This window comes from Annulohypoxylon truncatum (genome assembly GCF_022578515.1).
Source record: "Annulohypoxylon truncatum strain CBS 140777 unplaced genomic scaffold F4807scaffold_6, whole genome shotgun sequence".
NCBI lineage: Eukaryota > Fungi > Ascomycota > Sordariomycetes > Xylariales > Hypoxylaceae > Annulohypoxylon > Annulohypoxylon truncatum.
In genome coordinates this window covers 1006808-1024695 of record NW_025953792.1, presented here as the reverse complement: position 1 = coordinate 1024695, position 17888 = coordinate 1006808, and the positions used below count along the sequence as shown (strand labels likewise).

Genomic DNA, 17888 nt, shown 5'->3' with positions numbered 1-17888 from the left:
TCGCTTAGATGGCAGCTCCTGAGTGATTGCCTAGCCAAGTACGGTTACCTCTACGATACCTTACAATAGAAATATATGATCATACGATGAAATGTTTAGGAGCGTAAACCAGTGAGAGGATATAAGTACTCCTACTTAGTAGTAAACAGAGACGCAACTTAAATCAAGAAAAGGGTGAGGATAAGGTGGACGACCGGGTCAACGGAAGAATCTAGGGCTAGCGGATATAGGGACCCCTATAAGGATTCAAGCTCTTATGCAGTCCACGAAACCCCTACAGGTGGTCAATTGACGTTAGGGCTGACCCCAATCTTGACTGTCGAGAAACTATGTTAGTATAATTGTCTTAGACCCAGAGACACGAGGCCAAGTTAATGAACTAACTTAGAGCTGTGATGGGGTAGTTCGCCAAGGACATCTACCCAGACACAGCCTTCTTGATTCTCCATTTCTATGTTTATAAATATTGTTTTCTCAATCGTGGCAGAAGAGACTCGCTATTCATTTATTCAGCTTCAAGGCCTTCCAAGGTCTAGTATTAATACCCATGTTTACACCATTGATTTTATGTAAATTTATTCTAGCTATGATATCCGGATAGTACTCTATTGCAGAGCATCATTTCATTATAAGCAGCATAAAGTACATCATGTTAGCCTATGGGCTAACAACGAACGCACCACCTAGCAAAATGGCAGGCTCGTCGATATTGTGGTGCTCGTAACTAGATAGGGCGGGTCTTCTTAGTACCAATCTTCATGGAAGCTTACAGCAGTAGAGAATCTCTTGCGTAAGCTCGACATAGGAAAACAATTACACTCACCTTAACGTCCCAACGCCACCAGCTTCTAACAAAAAAGCTGGGCCGTCTTGCAGTGTCTTTTGGACCCACCTCATAGCGAAAGCACGGAGGATATGCCCGTGGGCCACAAGTAGGACATCACTTGGTGGCAGGTCTTCTGATTTAGACTTCCCAATTACGGGCCCGTGCCACTTCTCTCGAATCTCCTTGATGAGATGATCCACGCGCCGCGTGACATCATCAGGACTCCTATCCAAGACGTAAGCTTTCTCGGTTCATCCCATTTGTACAGCCAACCGGAGACTTCGTTGGTCCTGTTGATTTGGACAGCTATAGGGAAGGAAGTCGATAACTTACTCTCCGCCGACACACCCGTCTCTCCAAATGTCCCACTTCGGACCGAGACCCTGCTTGGTACGAATTTCGCGGATTTCAGGGGTTGTTATTCCCTCGTAGTCGCCATAATCCCACTCGCGAATATCTTGGGTAACCTCGACCCGTGCTCCGCAGGTATGACTAGCCTCTGGAAGCTTCTCACCGTGAACTTTCCATGGCAAGGGATCCGAGATGCCAAAGTTCAGTAGTTCGAACGTGCGTTGGGCTCGCTTCCGGGGTGACACATATCTAAGAGGGACATGATCAGTGAAATATCCGCCTGAGCTGTACTTATAGAATGTATTGTTGACGATCCGTAAGGGGGATATTAAGTTTGCGTTTCTTCTTCTTTGGCTATTCCGAGATACCACTTGGTGCTTGAGCCGAATACTTTATGGAGGTTATTGTAGGGACATTCATAGTACACCTACTTATACCCTAATACTAGAAATACGGGAGTGGAAGAAGTTGCTGAATGGGTAAGGATATGGGTAATGGAGGGTTAGATAGAGTATAGTTGATCCTATGAGTTTGCATGACACATGTCCTTGGATAAGTATAAGGATAATCAAAGAAAAATCGGAACTATATGTCGTTGTTTAAAGGGATAGATTTGTCTAAGGTCCTTGCCAGCCGATGAATAACTCCAAAAAGTGCCAGAAATTTGGGAACGACTCAAAGAACTTGAGACGGGATGAACTCACATATGTGCAAGTTGCTTCGGCACTATCAGTCGATCATCTCCAACCAATGCTCGGCCGGTAGCTTTCACACGCTTTTCGCCATTGGCAGTAAGAGGAATATCAGACACGCCTGTGTGCCTTCCGTTTAATGACCACTCTGTCTCACCATGACGGACGAGAAAGACTCGAGGAGTTGCCATTACGCTTATGGGACGATAGAACCTTAAACCTTCTATAAGAAGTTCTAGCCGAGATGGAACTAGGTATTAGCGAGCTCTAGCTCTTAAAATAAAGGTTGAAAGAGCCGTTGATGTAGATTTCCACTGTGTCCCGGATTTAAGCCTTGGCCGCATGAGATGTTCCTGTACTATGATAAGCCACGAAGCACCCCGGCCCAGGGGTTCTTCTCCAAAGAAATAGGTAACAATAGATTAACCTAAACCTGTCTAACACAAGTAACGCTTAGGCGTGAAACTGAGTAGGTAACCTTGTCAGAAAGGGGCCGCGGGATTACCCCTCAAAGAGAAGTAGAAGAACGACGCTAAATATCAACTAGGACAAGAATTGTCTTTTAGAAGACGAATATAAGCTAAGAGAGAAGAGAATCAAAGGCTCATGATCCGATTAATACGAGAACAACATAAGCCGTATTTGCTGTACTATGTGAGCTACTGTGCCTTTTATACTTTTCGTCTTGAACAGGGAAATTAATAACCCCAACACAAGTAATACTTTAGGTAGATATGGATGTCACAAGTAATCGATGATGTCGTTCCCCGATACCGTTAGCGGATTACTAAGGGCACTGCTCTTATCCTCGCGCGCTATTGGTTCCACTAATAGGGCCCCATGAGGCCCGGCGGCGGCGGATCTAGCGGCGCCGATTTTTACGCCGCGGAATTGGAGCTCCAACCCTGGCCCGCCACTTCCTCGACTACGCGAAAAAAGTGTCGAAAGTGCGACAATTGCTACCCGTCGCGCCGAACATCGCAATTGCCACGAACTCCAACTACCGGACCTGCCCCGACCTGCCGCCATCTGTAGAAAGGGCGATAGAACCAAAGCTAGCCCAATCAGCCGCGCTACATCTTCCGACAGCGACGTTAGCACAAGCAGCAGCGGAACTACCAAGAGCTTGGAGCGCGACACAATCAGACCCTGTTGGAATGCCGCGAGGTATCGGAGAGCCGTGAGGAAGCAGCAACAGGCGAGCCGGCTCTGCTAGAAAGAGTCCCGGGGATTAAAAAAAAAATAAACGAACAAAAATCTCGAAGGGCGAAGGGCAAGGAACATAAATAAACACCCCGCCATGGCACCCTCGCAACCGCCACCTCCACCAAGACAAGTACTGAGCCAGATCCCGCGCCCGCCGCGCTTCACCTTCAGGGCGAGGGTGCTGACGGGCGCCTTCGCGGCCGTCGCCGTCGTCGGCGCGATCTACGGGGCCGGGCTGAAGACGCAGCAGGAGTACAATCGGGAGAAGCAGAAGATCGCGGAGGCCAGCGCCGAGGACCGGATACGGAACCTGGAGGAGCGGCGCACGGCGCTGCTCGCGCAGCGGAGGCCGATTGAGCGGAAGCTTAACGACTTAAGAGCTCGGATGAGGGCCCAAGAGCTGAAGGATGCTGCTGCTGCTGCTGCTGCTGCTACAAATCAGAGCGGGAAGTGAAAGCACAAGAGATGTCGAGGGATTGTATCCGAAGGAAAGTATATAAAGGGATACGAAGCGAGAGAATATGATAATGACGAATGATCATTGAGATATCTGTTCATCTCCACCCTGTCTATCCATGGCTAGAAGCTATCATCCGCCCACGAGAGATTTTCGGGCGGCGACGATGCTTCCAGATAGACAGAAAATGCATTGCAGCTGAGCATTGCGTAAGTTGGAGGCAAATCCATGGCTACTCATGGTAGACTACGAAAGAAATGGATTCAAAGCACTTGCTTGCCATTTTAGGGGTTCTATTACAAAGGAAGGCTGGACAATTATGGCAACGTCAGGCTTATATGCCAACCGTTCTGCTTGCTTTAAATATCCACACGTACGTGCGTTGTAGCATCAAACGTAAGGACTGCTGAAAATACTACAAGTTTGGCCATGTTGGCACAACATTTATTTTCCGAACCGTTCCCCATCAAGTGAAAGTGAGTCTAATGCTAGTCCCAAGTTCCCTGCTTGCCATGCACTCAAACGCCCGTATGCGACATCATTTCTCATCTTCGCGTATTCACTCAATCGTCCCTTCGGCAGAAGGCAAGGGGATAGCGCGGTACAGCAAGATGAGAGCCGAGTGCGACTCGCCACCTCCGGCTAGCGCCTCGATCTTGTCTGCTGTTACCTCAGACACCTTGTCGTCGTTAAACCACCACCACTTGCCATCTTCCTCCTTTCGCTTGCCGGTCTTCGCATCAACCGGTGCCGACTTCTTGACGTAAGATGTGTAGTGACCGCTGTCTGCGCTTGCGCCCTGGTGTGTCACAACTCCTCGAAGTTCGTACAAGCCGGATTGGTTTGCGCCGTCGTCGTTGGCGAGGGCTGGGTCAATAAGGGCGTTCAATTCCTTTTTCGCTGCAAGAAGCGCTGCATCGCGTTCTGCATCAATCTCTGCATCAGTCTTGTAGGTCTCGCCCATTTCCACGTCGCCATCCCCAGAAGTACCGGACGCCTTACTGTCCTCCTTCTTTGCGCCCTTTCCACCAGGGATATCATCTTCGCCAGCCCCATTCCGCTTGCGGCGCTTGCGGGCACGCTCAATGTCTTCCTCATCCTTTCGAACTTCTCGAACCTTGTCTCTGACCGGAACAAGCATTCCCTTCAGTTTGTCGTCGCAAAATTCCACGAGGTCTAATTCGTGCGGAAAGGTGACTTTACGCATGATCTTAGCCTTCTTCTGGGTTTCTCGTTTCCAGAAGAAGCGAACGAACTGCACGGTGAGGTATTTGGGTAACCGAGAGATCTTAGAAGTCTTGGTGTAAACAGCTTCTCGGCCGAGAACCTCCGATCTCTTCTCAATCTTTTCGCTTAGACCGTTTGCGATTCCATCCCGTAGGTGATTCGTATTGCCATCTATGTGGCAACTGAGCTTCAGGAAAGTCTCTTTCGAGACTACGGGCTTCTCTCCGCCTTCCCTAGCTGCAGGCTCGTCGCACTCAAGCTCGGCCGTTAACTCTCCCGACATGTATTTATCAATGAAAGAGGACTCTGGGGATTCAGGGGTATCTTTCACGCGCAACTTCTGGCGTAGCTGGGTGACAATCTGAGACCATGCCTCTTCAGCATCTTGCTGGGCAAATCCGTTACCAGTTCGAGAACGCTCAGCAAACTGAGGGAATGCCGAACGCAGCGAGGTTAGAAATGTGTGGGGCGCGTATGGCTCTTGGGTTTCGGACATGGACTTGTACAAATCTCTAAGCTGTTTCGTCAAGTCCAGTGGTGGCAAGAGCCCAGTAGTGTTCATAGCACTGCTGGGAGCTTCGTACTTACCCAGAGCGTTCTGCAGCTCGGGGATGGCACGAAGAGTTTGAAGGGTTGAGTTGAGATAGCATGTGTTACCAAGGTTAGTTAGACCAGCAGGTATAGCTCCCTCTTGCTGGGCGGCCTCGGCTTCTGTCATGTCTTCGACGAACTTAACCGGCTCCTTAGGACGAGTAAGAACATCCTTGTTTCCGGGCGTACCAAGCATCATTATCGATTGACCGGGTTGGAAGTTGAACTTGCTCATGGGGGTATCATCCTTCACTTGGCCACCCTTTATCAAGATCTTCTGACGTTCGGGCTCTACGCCGGTAAGACTGTAAAGTTGGAACTTGAATACCTCACCGGTCGAGTCGGTATCGACCTCAACATCGTACTTCGTACCTTGATGCTTGACGACGACTGTATATCGCGAGGCGGGTTAGCGGGGTATCTCCGAGATAGTGGCAGAGTTCGCAGTGCTCACCTGGTATGGTCGCCATCTTGTAGAGCTGAAGATATTTCCTTCGATATCTTGTAATTAAAACTTGGAACTTGGCGAATACCTAAGAAATAAGAGTACAACTTGGGATGATCCAAGAGGAAAGGTGGGGAGAAGATTTACAACTTCAAGTTACTACCAAGGGTAGTTAGGGTTGTTATAGAATTCGACCTTCTAGTTGAATACAAGCAAGACCAAGGCAAACTAGTGGGTGCGTCACCCAAAGCTTTCAGAGTTTCATCCGAAGTGGGGCTGGGAAGTGTCAGCCACCAAACAAACCACACTCACGAATCTTAATTAGATATCACGTGCCTGCATAGTAACTTTGGAAGCTCCAATGCTTCAATCCGTGGATGCTTCAAGCTAACGAAGCCTTAGTCAGCTAAGCCACTCCCGATGCACCAAACGTATTACGTAATTGGGCTATGAAACCTTGAAGCTGCTTAAGGCGTTGCCCCACATTGTAACTTCACATTGTACATACATACCCCCTAGTACATACAAACGTAATTGCAAGCAACCAGCGTCTTGCTGGCGATTGCTTCACCCCACATCACTCCTTAAAGACCAGACACAACTTCGGGACTCCAAGCTGCCCAAGGGCTACGCATCATGGCATGTTCTACTCTCGTTTCTTGCTTCCTCTGCTATAATTCAGAAATCAGAAGTCAGGAAACATTTGCTAACGTGAATCTCCAGTCCCAATCTCTCCGCCCGTATCTCCAATGCGTGCGGAGCACTCTTACGGCCGCGCTCTGTCTCTCCAACTTCGCCTCTCAGACTTCTGAACGTCACAATGTCCCCGAAATCGAAGCCCAAACCTCTCCTGAGGTTCTACTCAACCCGCTAGTCATCGCACGTAACGAGAACGAGAAGGTCCTCATCGAGCCGAGCGTCAATAGTGTGAGAATAAGCATCAAGATCAAGCAGGCAGACGAAATCGAAAATATTCTAGTTCACAAGTTCACCCGCTTCCTTACTCAACGAGCCGAGGCCTTCTTCATCCTTAGAAGAAAGCCAATCAAGGTACCTAGCTACCAATATACGAACCCCTATACAGTTCATTGGTGTTAATTCGATCCAAATAGGGCTACGATATTTCCTTCTTGATAACAAACTTCCATACTGAGGAGATGTTGAAGCACAAGCTCGTAGACTTCATTATCCAGTTTATGGAAGAAGTAGACAAGGAAATCTCGGAGATGAAGTTGTTTGTATGTGGTCTCGGGTTCAAACATCCGTTGGATAACCATACTAACAGGAATTAGTTGAATGCTCGAGCAAGATTCGTAGCTGAATCCTTCTTAACACCTGTTAGTCCATTTATGATCCCTTCCTTCTATACTCCGCTGACGTTATTTCAGTTCGACTGAGCAAGATGTATGGGTGAAGCCTTGAGTTTACGCCTACTGATATCGAAGATATGACAAGGCATGAATAGACCATCCAACTGGAGCTTGTAAAGATGCAAGGGTTGGCATACCAAGACATTAACTAGTGACGCCACACAGATAAAGAGCGACACCTTGGCAGCACAGATTATCTAGACACATGAAATGACATCAATGATTACTATTTACTACTCCCAGCACGTCGATTCATTCATTCTAAGTCTAGCTACCTCAAATTTCCCATTGAATGTCGAAGTGCTATCCATAGTTTACCAACCCAGTCGCCCACCCATATAAACGGTCTCAAAATCTCAATGACAACTACGATAGTCTACCTACTAGTAATCAGGTCCTTTATCCACCAAGATTTCACCCACGTTTTATAATTTGCCTACATACTTTGTTACATATAGTATTCCGATCGCTAATGTCTTGGGTGTTTCCATTATTCCTAGTTCCATATACCAAACACATAGACTTCATGCTTTTAACGTGGTTTTATTAGATATTTGAAGATGAAAACGAACCTAAGAAATATTCAGTCCCATGGGGTCCCTACAGCGATATATCCGAGTTTTTTCCTTCATTAATCTTCATATCCCTTTACCCCTTTTCTAGCCGAGAGCCCAACACGTCATGTAATGGGTCTTTTCTCTTCCTGGCCGAAGAAGATGCAAATAGTAAACGCCGCCTCCCGGCCTTTTCTAATAAATTCGCTCGCTGCCTCAAAATCAGTAAGAAGCCACATATTCAAGCATGGAACATTGAATTGTCTACGTCTATCAAACAGCTTGTATACCTAGATTAGATAACAATGAAAGAGTTACAAAACCATTCATTTCCCGTGATACGGCGGAGAAGATGGATGCGTAGAATTAACCCCTGAAATCATATGTTACTTAAATCTAAGAATTTCTCATTAGAACTCCGTAGATACTTTCTTAATTAATCAAGTCGTCGTGCGTAGAGGAGTATCAATCTAGTCTATCATCAATAGATTAGATACGAGCCAATGTGTTGACTACTGCACGTACACACACTTAGATCTAACAACACATTTATTAATCATATCAACCTCACCGGACGACCTTGCAGGCGCAAACGATAAGGGAAGAGAACCAGACCTTACAACCCCACAACCTCAATCAGAATTCGAAAGGACTTCAGCAAGACTGTCGATGGCGCCCACCTGCGAATTGAGAACTTGGCAACAAACGTAAAATGAGGATTTCAAGACCCCACAGATGAATTTACGAACCCAAAGTGACGATCGAAACATTGGCAACAACCATGAGGAAACCCAAACAGTAACAGTCGAGATAACCTTGACAAATGAAGCCTCTTCCTGTTTGGTCGGTTCATGAGAGTATTCAGTAAATTCCGTGGACTATCAGTCTTGAGAGGATTGGGTGTCGAATGTCAAAAAGAAACTGCTATACCTACTGGGTTTGGGGGTTCGGTTGTATATCGTCAAGGCTCACTTGAGTATGTAGTTCAGGTAGGCTTTACTATAGGTACTAGGTAGTTATAGAAATTGATCATGAAAGCCCTTTTTGATATTAGATCTCTGGAGTTCTAACCGGGCATCTCCTATCCGCAAGAAAACTGTCAGGAGCAATTGCACGAAGCGACGACCTTGGTAATTCCGCCCCACTTTGACACTACTAGATGATTGCACGGTTGTACAAAGGGGAGCGACTGCCCTGAAGGAATCTTAGAAAGGTGTCCGGCTAGTAAAAACACTGAGTATACACACTGTACTAAAATGTTAAAAAGCTAGATACTGGGTACCTAGGTATATACTAGGTACCTACATTTTAGGAGTATTTATGTAGTAAGTAATGATTAGATAGGTACATATAAACAAGACATTAACATGCGTCCTAACCCAAGTCTGTCTATTGAGATAAGTACACAGCACAGAAAGAATGAGTAATATGGAAGGAAAAAAACAGGACGGTAACTTGTTCAAGTTGATATACCTTCTGAACACTTAGGTGATTAGTCAAAAAATAAAACTTGGAGTTATCTTCTGTTGATATACTTTATGAAAGCCTCGAAATTCCTGGCTTGCGCTCATAGGCTACAAAAGTGGTCAACTGCTATGTTCATGAGGTTGTCTCAAGGCGGGACTAATGAGTCAGGAAACAACGACGTTACTGTGAAAGGAGTTCCAAGGTTGCTCACGGCTACGGAATTCGATATACTGCATACTAGGGGAAAAGCCCTTCGTCTACCTTGTTCCAAGGCTAGCAGCCAATAGGTTCCAGACGGCCTCCTATGAATTAAACATCAATCCTACCAGATATCTCCCAGAGCTGGTATACCTAGGGCTTGGGATTGTAAGTTTCTCATAAGTGACCTGCTCATATATCGACATTATCATAGGTATCCATCAATGCATTTCAACTATCTTCCTCACCGGCATAAGTGTAATGGTACCCCTGAATACCCACTCCCTTTTTGATATTCCATTATCCTAAGAATTGGAAACTGATTAGTTAGATATAATTACTGGGAAGGTTTAGTGATATGGAAGGCAGATACATTATAGTAATACCAGTTAAGGCGTCAATTGAACGTTTAAAGACGTGGCAATAGCGAGCCGGATCATGACAACTGGAATTTCTACATTTTGCCAGTCGACTATAAATTGCTTATGAGTCGTGGCTAAGCCAAACAAATAAAATATAACTTTTTTACTTGACGCGTGCCAATCTCTGATACGTCTCGTAGACTACCTGCCACCTGTCCACCTTCTTCCAGGGCACATGTCAAGCCAACCGAATATTCCAAGTCAGTTCTGCCAACCTGGCAACTGGTTTTCTGCTGTTGCCTTCTATTGAGAACCGAGCACTGACCATATGAATCTTCAGGCAGAAAAGCTTAGGCCCAGTACGAGTCACCACTGTAGCCATCGACAGCTGGAAAAACGACACTATAGCAACGACACCATAGCAAGTATTGAGAAATATCCGTGGACCCGTTTTTACTGATAGCTATCCCACTAAGTTCTTCTCCGCCTACTAACCTATATTACCACCATCACTCTCTCCTCTCAACCACCACTTCCAATCTCAACACCAACCTTCACCCTTGGATTCTCTCAGGCACAACTCTGAGGATCCATATCCCTAGAACGAACCGTACCAACCTGCAGCTTGCACCACAGATACCTCCAGTCTCAACATCGACCAAGTTTCCTTCCCTTCCAAGGAGAAACAATTTTCGATTTTTCCTATTCTTCCAAGGGTGAGTTAGTTATGTGCTTAAAGGCATTCCTCCATGTCCCTTCTTCCTCGTCCTCCCTCACTGGTCTCCTGAACGATTATCTGCTCGCAAATACACGAACTCATCGACCGACCTGGGCTAATCTTGCTCCTCAAAGGTTGAACCCGCACTTTAAGCACATTGCTGTAGGGTCTGCTCCACTATTCAACTATAATCGTTACTCTATTTCTCCTATGACACATTCTCCCCTTGTATCTTCATAACTGACCTCACCATTTCTTAGGCAGGTGTACGCTTGGAACGTATCATTTGAACAGGTACGTAGTGACATTTTACTTCTTCACGGTCCCAAATTTCCATATTGCAAATCCCCTGATTGGTCCATTATTTCATATTTTCGTCCCAAAAGGCTACGTACCCTGAGAACCTGCTCCTTTAATGTACCTTCCGCCGACTGGGCAAGTACGAGGAGCTAGCCTTGCTGTACACCGTCCAATCATAACCCACACTGTCCGTGTACAAGTCCCAGATTTCATCACCTGCCCTCCTAGCCTCGCCACCGCCTGGCCTGTTCTGCCGCTTATTCTGCCATTGAATACCACTTCAGACGTTTCCGCAAGACTATTCTAGACAATATCCTTTCTCCTTCCATCGTGAAACTTTCCTTTACCCAATTCACCAACCAGATAACTTCTAGGTGGCCTCTACTACCTGCGCTTACCCCCTTTCGTCGATACTATAAACGGTCATATTGGCAATTCAACCTGTCGAGGCAGGTACCTATCTACTATTCCTTCACATCGGCGCGCCCATTGGCTATACCCATCAATATTGAAGTGTTAACGCCAAACCTTAACCTCTACCTCTACCTCACCACTTCCTTTATTTGCGCCGCTTTCATCTCTCCCCCTGCCACCTTCATTAATTGGACCAACACCCACATCTGTTCACCCAAGTTCCCTCCTACATATTTTCTTATCCTACCCATTCCTCCTACATATTTTCATACACTGACATCTTAACGCGTTAGCATTCCCATACAACGACACCATCCCAACACACCGATAAGCTCGATATTCACGTATGCTCACAAGCCTTCACTGACTCTAGCAATTGCTAACCCGTCATCCTATTACAGATATACTCAATACCATCTACATTCTTGCATCGAAGCATTTGGTCTTCAATGGACTCTCATCCATCAGGTCAGCCTCGAAGAGGCTCCCGTTGGACAAATTCCAGGCTCAGTCGACGTGTTCCATTGTCACCCGAAGGTAGTGACGGCAGTGATAGTGGCGGTGTGGGAGGTGGTGCCTCCGTCCATTCCCGTCCCTCATCCAAAGCTTCTAGCAAGTCTAAACCAAGCGCTGTTAAGAACAAGGTTGACGACAACAAGTCATCCATCGCGAGTGCTCACTCGTCTCCTCATTCTGACTCTAGCGGAAAGACGATCAAGGCTGCCGCTCCTAAGCCTGTTTCTGGAAATGAAGTCAAACCTAGTGCTTCTAGCATGAACGCCGATAAAGCAATCGGCGATGGCAAGACACCTGTCCGTGCCACTATGACGGTAATTGACCCCTCCCTTCTTTATTCCATCAGATCCAATTCCAAACCCGTAACATTACATATACCAGTTAGTGTATACTGTGCGACGGTGTGAATTGTACTTGAACTTGACCGCTAACGGATTTTCTTTCAATACACAGTCTGCTACGCCTCTGAGCGCCGACAATAGTTCCCAACCTGTCGCCAGCGGACACAACCTCAACCCGTTCAGTGAATCTTTCCTGCGCGCACATATGGCGCATCGCTCTATGGACGTTGCCAATAGCCCAAGCAGCAACAACATGCAGGCTTATTCTTCAGGTAGCGGTCCTGAAAGCTTTTCTGGCACAGCTCATTCCGTTCATCATGGCATTAACCGGTCGCTGGACTTTGCCATGACCGGGAAGAAGGCCCAGCCCGATCAGAAGGTCTTAGTTACTGCTATGGAGGGCCTCGCCCAAAAAGGACCGTCGACTGATAATCGCAGCGGCATTACTCGGACACCTAACAGTAGCCCTGCTACGTCTTTCGTCCCTAACCAGGCTGCATCTAAGGATCACGCTCGACGTGAATCGAACAGTACGCGATCCGTTGATTCTCCAGAGGTGGCATCAATGCTTTTTCAGAAGCTCAGTGATTCAGCACGTGGTGTCTCTATTAATTCGACTTCGCCCACGCCCGGATTCGGTCCAGAGACCCGGATCTCTCTTGGACTAGAGAATCGAAGCCCCCCCGGCTTTATCAGAAGCACGCCCGAGACGGAACATGGAAAGGAGAAGAGAAAGGAGGTATCTAGAGCCTACGGTCCTAGAAAGCCTAGCCCTTTGAACTCTGTCATGAATTCCAGTGACGAAGAAGAGGGCGACGGAAAATCTACCAAGAGCCAGCATGGTGGTTCAACAACCCCCACACCCACGCCTCGTGGTAGAAACAATACTCTTCCAGCAACCAACGCGCGACAGCAGCAGCACCCGCGAGCACACTCTCTAACCGTCGAGGGTCGTACTAATGACATGACGGGTAGCGCCCAACCTAACTCTGAGGGATTGACCGTGGATCAGTATGCGCATGGCTTACCAGGTAGCGCTTCTACTGGCGCTTTGACGGAGCGAATTAGCGCGCCAATGCAGCCGCCTCGGCTAAGTGCACGGAGTTGTTCACCACAACAACATCAGGAAGGCCCGGGAAGCCTTGCTGTCGTACGAAGACCAGTCGTTCCACTTGTTGGTCCATTGGAATTCGACCCTGTGCCAGAAGATATCTGGCATGCCCGCTCGCCAATGTTGAATCAACTGACAGGCTTCGAAGGCAGACCATCGTTACGCGACATCCTGCACCCCTGGTATGTTCCTTTTTCAGAGAGGTGCCGTTTCGTCGCGCAAAGCATTGCTGGCGTAATTTGCATCAGTAACGTAAGTGGCCTATAGGATTGATATAATTGCTAAACTTTCATGACGGACGCTGGTTAACGATTGATATTTAGGTTCCTTACGAAGTCTCGCGCGCCGAGGTCATCGCGTTCCTTGGTCGCTCTGCAAACATTCTTAACGACCGGGACGAACCTGTTCACATCATCATGGATCGTACGACTAGCAAAACGAATGAATGTTATGTCGAATTTGCTTCCTTCGAAGATGCTGTGACCGCGGTGACTCGATACCAGAATGCGGTCGAGAATGGCACTCATGTCCCTAAAATCGGAACACGTAACGTCGACGTTGCAATTTCGAGTCAGGCAACGCTCATGAAGAATTTGTTCCCGCTAGCGAAAGGCGTTCAATGGGAAGAGGTGCCATTTCGTATCACCCGTGATTCTCCCCACGATTGGGACAACTTCAAAGGATTCATTACCCAGGAGGAGATGACATTGCTCTGCAAGCATGTAGAGGGTTACAACAATGTAAGTACATCGTCTTTGCACTTTTCACTTGAACATTCCCATCACTGACATTATCCTCAACTAGCCCGTCTTTGCCAAGAAGTGCCCGGAACGGCCATATGAGTGCCTCATTAGCACAATCAAGAAGTACCCGTGGCACATGTCTGAACACGTCACCATCCGAGAACGTGGATATTTGTACGACGCAGGTCTGAAGATGATCGGCCAGCTGCAGAAACGCATTGGCAAGGGTGATAAGCCGGATCGGTTGACGCCGCAGCTTTTGAACCGCCTCGCAGAGACGATGGTGTCCTCTCCTGGGTTCAGCGCTGCCCAGAAGGACAACATTGCTTATCAAGCCAACATGCCTGAGTACAAATTGAGAGACATGGGCCAACCGCGTTTTGCGGGATTGTGGCGCCATTTATTGGTTATCAATATCAAGGAGGGCGTTCCCCTGGATATGGTTGAGGTATGTATTATCTTCCTCTCCCTTCTTTCACATGTAGCCCATATGCTAACAATAATATCACAGTATTACATATCTCTAATTCGGGACGAAACCACTCGAATTGCCGGACTCCAGGGCATCAGCCAGCAGCAGCGTCTTCTTGCTGAACAGGCAACCACCTCGGACTACTGGGGTTTCTTCTAGAAGGAGATCAAACTTCCAGTTGGCCGGGCGATGGAGTCCTTGACGCTTACAGAGAGGGCGGCCCTCGAATGGGACGCGCTTGACAAGGTCCTGCGTCGTGCTGTCGAGGGAGGTGAGATGACGGTCTACCATTAGGTAGAAGTTGAGCAACTTGTCCCGAAGTTGCACGAGGGAGCCTGGTGTGCGGGCTATGGAAATTACCAAGGACCATGTTGCTGTTGCTATTGCCATAACTATTGCCAAAAACTAACATCATAGACGCTTTCAGGTACATTAGCCTGTAAAAGCTATTGCTGAAGAGCATGCTGTTCTCTTCTTTGGCCGTCCATTACGGATTGTCACGCGGGGTGTTTCGGCAGTCACTCGTTTATTTCCTCCGGGACACCCCCAACTCGCGATGGTGTGCGAGTTATGAATGACTATTAGGGGTTTTTAACGCACTCGATACTCTCATGATTACATAATGAGAATGCTCTTGCGGTACTCTGCTTGCGCAGATGGAGGATTACTGGCAGAGACAAACGGTTGCACTTAACATTAGAAGGTAGCTAACCGAAATCGATCGTGTTTTCCCCTTATGATGATTTTGACGAATGAATTCAATTAAGAATACGAATTTGACACGTGAGTTTGCAAAATGGTACGTATAGTATAATGCGTGATCTGTTGTTTATCTTGATTATTCTATTAGAGACGACGTTGAATTTTACTAATCGAGCCCCGGAGCCCCCACATTTATACATTACATAAGGCCGGCGTTAGTAGCTTAGGTAAGTGCAGGTACGACCTCGGAATGGAAGTTCATGGTTCCAACCAACATTGATTACCTAAGATGGGGTTCGTTCGTATTGTGATACAATAGTGGATGTATTGACTAGTACATACCTATTGACACTTCGTACCTCGTGCATATGCACATATTTGGGGAAGCTGTTTTCCTTGGTCGAACACTCCACCTCCGCCAACCCGCTAGCCGCATCCCACCTCCATTGGAACTTTCTACCACCACCAACGACACCTAAAGAAAACCAACCTTACAACATTTCCCCTCTCCAGCCAAACAGACGAACCGCACATGCTCACAACCCAAAACTCGACTCCGTCTCAATTCTTCCTCTGTTGGATAATCTTCGACCGAAAACCTGTCTGGTCACTAAGCCGACGAGGCGGAAGCCTCTGACCGAATAAAACCGACGAAACGAGCCAAAAAAGCAACCGTCAACACGGCGTCCACCGAGCATCAACAGGTCCCCGCGACCGGCGGGGGCGCACTTCCAGCAGCGCCTAAGTCGCCGAATCAGACGCCAACGTCCCCGACAACGCCAACCTCTCCCCGCGGAATGGCTGGCCTGACCCGCCCCATCATGCAGTCCATGCCGGACACGCGCCAGCAGTCATTCGAGGAGATCTACGGGCCGCCCGAGAACTTTCTCGAGATAGAGGTACGGGCTCCCTCCGAGCATGTTGTTCACCTACAACGTGTAACATGCAATGATACCGCCTAATGGCAATGGATGCGAGACATATTCAACGACCTTGTCCTACGATCCGCCTAATACCTCATTTTCTACTTCGAAGACCCATCACGCGACACAATAAGACGTTTGTTATAGATATTAGTGATGAGGAGCTGACCAATGATTCTTTACGCACCTAATAGGTTCGCAACCCGCGCACCCATGGCACGTCGCGCAACATGTACACGGACTACGAGATTGTATGCCGGACCAACATCCCGGCTTTCAAGCTGCGGCAGTCGTCAGTGCGACGGCGCTATAGCGACTTCGAGTACTTCCGCGACATCCTAGAACGTGAGAGCGCGCGTGTCACTATCCCCCCGCTCCCCGGCAAGGTGTTCACCAACCGCTTCTCTGACGACGTCATCGAGGGCCGACGCGCAGGGCTCGAGAAATTCCTCAAGATCGTTGTCGGCCACCCACTGCTCCAGACTGGTAGTAAAGTCCTGGCTGCGTTTGTACAAGGCAGGTTCACCCCTTTCCTCCTTATTTTACCCATCTCCACTGCTATCCTTATGCTTGTTCCCCTATTTTGCTATGCCCATGTCATTGGATTAGAAGGGCACAATGCAGTCAACTAGCTTTAAGATCTGAAAGAGAATCGACAAGACTTGGATATAGAAGTCTCAACTAGGGATGGTCGCAAATGGAATACTATGCTGGGTAGGAACTGGTCAGCTAACCTACATATATAGATCCTAACTGGGATCGCAACGCCTGGTGACTGCGTCTCTTCGACTCGTTCATGAACAATAACAACGGGTCACAAGTATCCGGTGGCCGTCGTACGCCTAGGAAGCTTCGAAAGAGGCCGCCGAAATCGCTCGCGGAGACCCATTTGCAGGGGGTAGCATCGAAACATAGTAGCTGGGAAACTGAGACGACATTACGATAATTATGAAAGGACCGACCAAAAAGGACTTACTCATTACCGTTGTGGTGAGACTCGTGAGGAAAGAGAGACGAAGGCTATGAGTACATTTTGCTTCGCGATGCCGGCGTGGATTTAGCTAACTTGAGACTGAGGGGTGCGGTTGGTGGCTGTAACCTTGTAAGAAAGAAATATTCAGATTACCTCTCTTGTGGTCCGAAAGGGGGATAAAATTTTCAATACCTTCAATTCCATCGATATTACATATCATGCCTAGCGTTTCTCTCACGCCTCTAATTATAAATTTATTGAACACACCAGAGGATGAGTCTATTTCTGTTCAATCCCATTTCCTGTTCCTTTCATATGTGTGTATATATCAATATATTCAGAAATGAAATAGAGTATTATTCATTCAAGTTTTCAATTCCACTGGTGAGCACTAGGTAGATGATCGTCAGAGACGAGGGGAGAAAAGGGGTACCAGCAATGAACAACGATTACTAATGTACTATACATTAGGAAAACACTAGTAAATAGTATAAGTTTGAGCAATCAATGGATTGTTTATCAAGGAGTCGCGGCAACCCGTGCGGATATGGTCCATAGTTGTCGCGATGGGACAATGCTACCTAGTACTCTTATTGATTACCTAGTCATCTCTCAAAGATTTGAGCCTCAAATGCCCCCCTATATGAACGAGCATTACACGCATACATAGGCTCAAAAGATAGATAGATGAGCGGAATCATTTCGTATTGCATCTCACAATCCATCTCCCCATTTTATCAGTTAATCTCCCAAACGCCGGATGTCGTAAGCACCTGACCTATGTGCCCCATATGCAAGTAGATCATGCAGTAGTTATTAAGCTAGCCTGCCGAGGACATTTCTTTAAAGCGAGCTTATTAGCCATTCAAGATAATAGCAACCCGGCATTAGTCATGCCCTCCCAATTCTATATAGTCCCAAGCCTAGCC

General features: G+C 47.4%; 6 protein-coding genes across 6 annotated transcripts; 4 read left to right on the top strand and 2 right to left on the bottom strand.

The window, feature by feature from the left end:
• Positions 1 to 294: 294 nt before the first annotated feature.
• Positions 295 to 2642, bottom strand: F4807DRAFT_414497 (phosphoglycerate mutase-like protein). The gene is made up of 4 exons (XM_047996977.1): positions 1882 to 2642; positions 1160 to 1426; positions 824 to 1051; positions 295 to 724 (listed from the first exon to the last, which is right to left on the bottom strand). Exons 1-4 carry the CDS (start codon positions 2058 to 2060, stop codon positions 658 to 660), a joined length of 741 nt encoding a protein of 246 aa, XP_047857320.1. The 5' UTR covers positions 2061 to 2642; the 3' UTR covers positions 295 to 657.
• Positions 2643 to 3033: 391 nt separating this feature from the next.
• On the top strand, positions 3034 to 3810 carry F4807DRAFT_350491 (uncharacterized protein). The gene has a single exon (XM_047995459.1). The coding sequence runs from the start codon at positions 3170 to 3172 to the stop codon at positions 3527 to 3529; it is 360 nt and encodes a 119-aa protein (XP_047857319.1). The 5' UTR covers positions 3034 to 3169; the 3' UTR covers positions 3530 to 3810.
• On the bottom strand, positions 3811 to 6015 carry F4807DRAFT_350490 (cysteine proteinase). Its single transcript, XM_047995458.1, has 2 exons — positions 5805 to 6015; positions 3811 to 5740 (listed from the first exon to the last, which is right to left on the bottom strand). The coding sequence occupies exons 1-2, from the start codon at positions 5818 to 5820 to the stop codon at positions 4092 to 4094; spliced, it is 1665 nt and encodes a 554-aa protein (XP_047857318.1). The 5' UTR covers positions 5821 to 6015; the 3' UTR covers positions 3811 to 4091.
• A 159-nt stretch (positions 6016 to 6174) lies between these two features.
• Positions 6175 to 7601, top strand: F4807DRAFT_414490 (ARP23 complex 20 kDa subunit). The gene is made up of 5 exons (XM_047996976.1): positions 6175 to 6434; positions 6519 to 6845; positions 6908 to 7033; positions 7088 to 7132; positions 7184 to 7601. The coding sequence occupies exons 1-5, from the start codon at positions 6432 to 6434 to the stop codon at positions 7190 to 7192; spliced, it is 510 nt and encodes a 169-aa protein (XP_047857317.1). The 5' UTR covers positions 6175 to 6431; the 3' UTR covers positions 7193 to 7601.
• A 4026-nt stretch (positions 7602 to 11627) lies between these two features.
• F4807DRAFT_457594 (uncharacterized protein) lies at positions 11628 to 14520 on the top strand (the record flags this gene model as incomplete). Its single annotated transcript, XM_048001067.1, has 5 exons — positions 11628 to 12008; positions 12148 to 13398; positions 13470 to 13886; positions 13951 to 14337; positions 14401 to 14520. 5 exons carry the CDS (start codon positions 11628 to 11630, stop codon positions 14518 to 14520), a joined length of 2556 nt encoding a protein of 851 aa, XP_047857316.1.
• Positions 14521 to 15360: 840 nt separating this feature from the next.
• On the top strand, positions 15361 to 17327 carry F4807DRAFT_414485 (Phox-like protein). Its single transcript, XM_047996975.1, has 3 exons — positions 15361 to 15962; positions 16181 to 16502; positions 16733 to 17327. The coding sequence occupies exons 1-3, from the start codon at positions 15861 to 15863 to the stop codon at positions 16759 to 16761; spliced, it is 453 nt and encodes a 150-aa protein (XP_047857315.1). The 5' UTR covers positions 15361 to 15860; the 3' UTR covers positions 16762 to 17327.
• The last annotated feature ends 561 nt before the right edge of the window (positions 17328 to 17888 follow it).

What these genes read in the sequence shown, in the direction of transcription:
- F4807DRAFT_414497 (XM_047996977.1), bottom strand. Translation starts at nt 2,060, where the DNA reads ATGGCAACTCCTCGAGTCTTTCTCGTCCGTCATGGTGAGACAGAGTGG. An exon ending in CCGAAGCAACTTGCACATAT is followed by an intron (nt 1,427 to 1,881) that starts GTGAGTTCATCC and finishes TGTCCCTCTTAG; the next exon opens with ATATGTGTCACCCCGGAAGC. An exon ending in GACGGGTGTGTCGGCGGAGA is followed by an intron (nt 1,052 to 1,159) that starts GTAAGTTATCGA and finishes CGTCTTGGATAG; the next exon opens with GAGTCCTGATGATGTCACGC.
- F4807DRAFT_350491 (XM_047995459.1), top strand. Translation starts at nt 3,170, where the DNA reads ATGGCACCCTCGCAACCGCCACCTCCACCAAGACAAGTACTGAGCCAG.
- F4807DRAFT_414490 (XM_047996976.1), top strand. An exon ending in TTAGAAGAAAGCCAATCAAG is followed by an intron (nt 6,846 to 6,907) that starts GTACCTAGCTAC and finishes CGATCCAAATAG; the next exon opens with GGCTACGATATTTCCTTCTT. An exon ending in TCTCGGAGATGAAGTTGTTT is followed by an intron (nt 7,034 to 7,087) that starts GTATGTGGTCTC and finishes AACAGGAATTAG; the next exon opens with TTGAATGCTCGAGCAAGATT.
- F4807DRAFT_414485 (XM_047996975.1), top strand. Translation starts at nt 15,861, where the DNA reads ATGGCTGGCCTGACCCGCCCCATCATGCAGTCCATGCCGGACACGCGC. An exon ending in AGAACTTTCTCGAGATAGAG is followed by an intron (nt 15,963 to 16,180) that starts GTACGGGCTCCC and finishes CGCACCTAATAG; the next exon opens with GTTCGCAACCCGCGCACCCA. An exon ending in CCTGGCTGCGTTTGTACAAG is followed by an intron (nt 16,503 to 16,732) that starts GCAGGTTCACCC and finishes CTACATATATAG; the next exon opens with ATCCTAACTGGGATCGCAAC.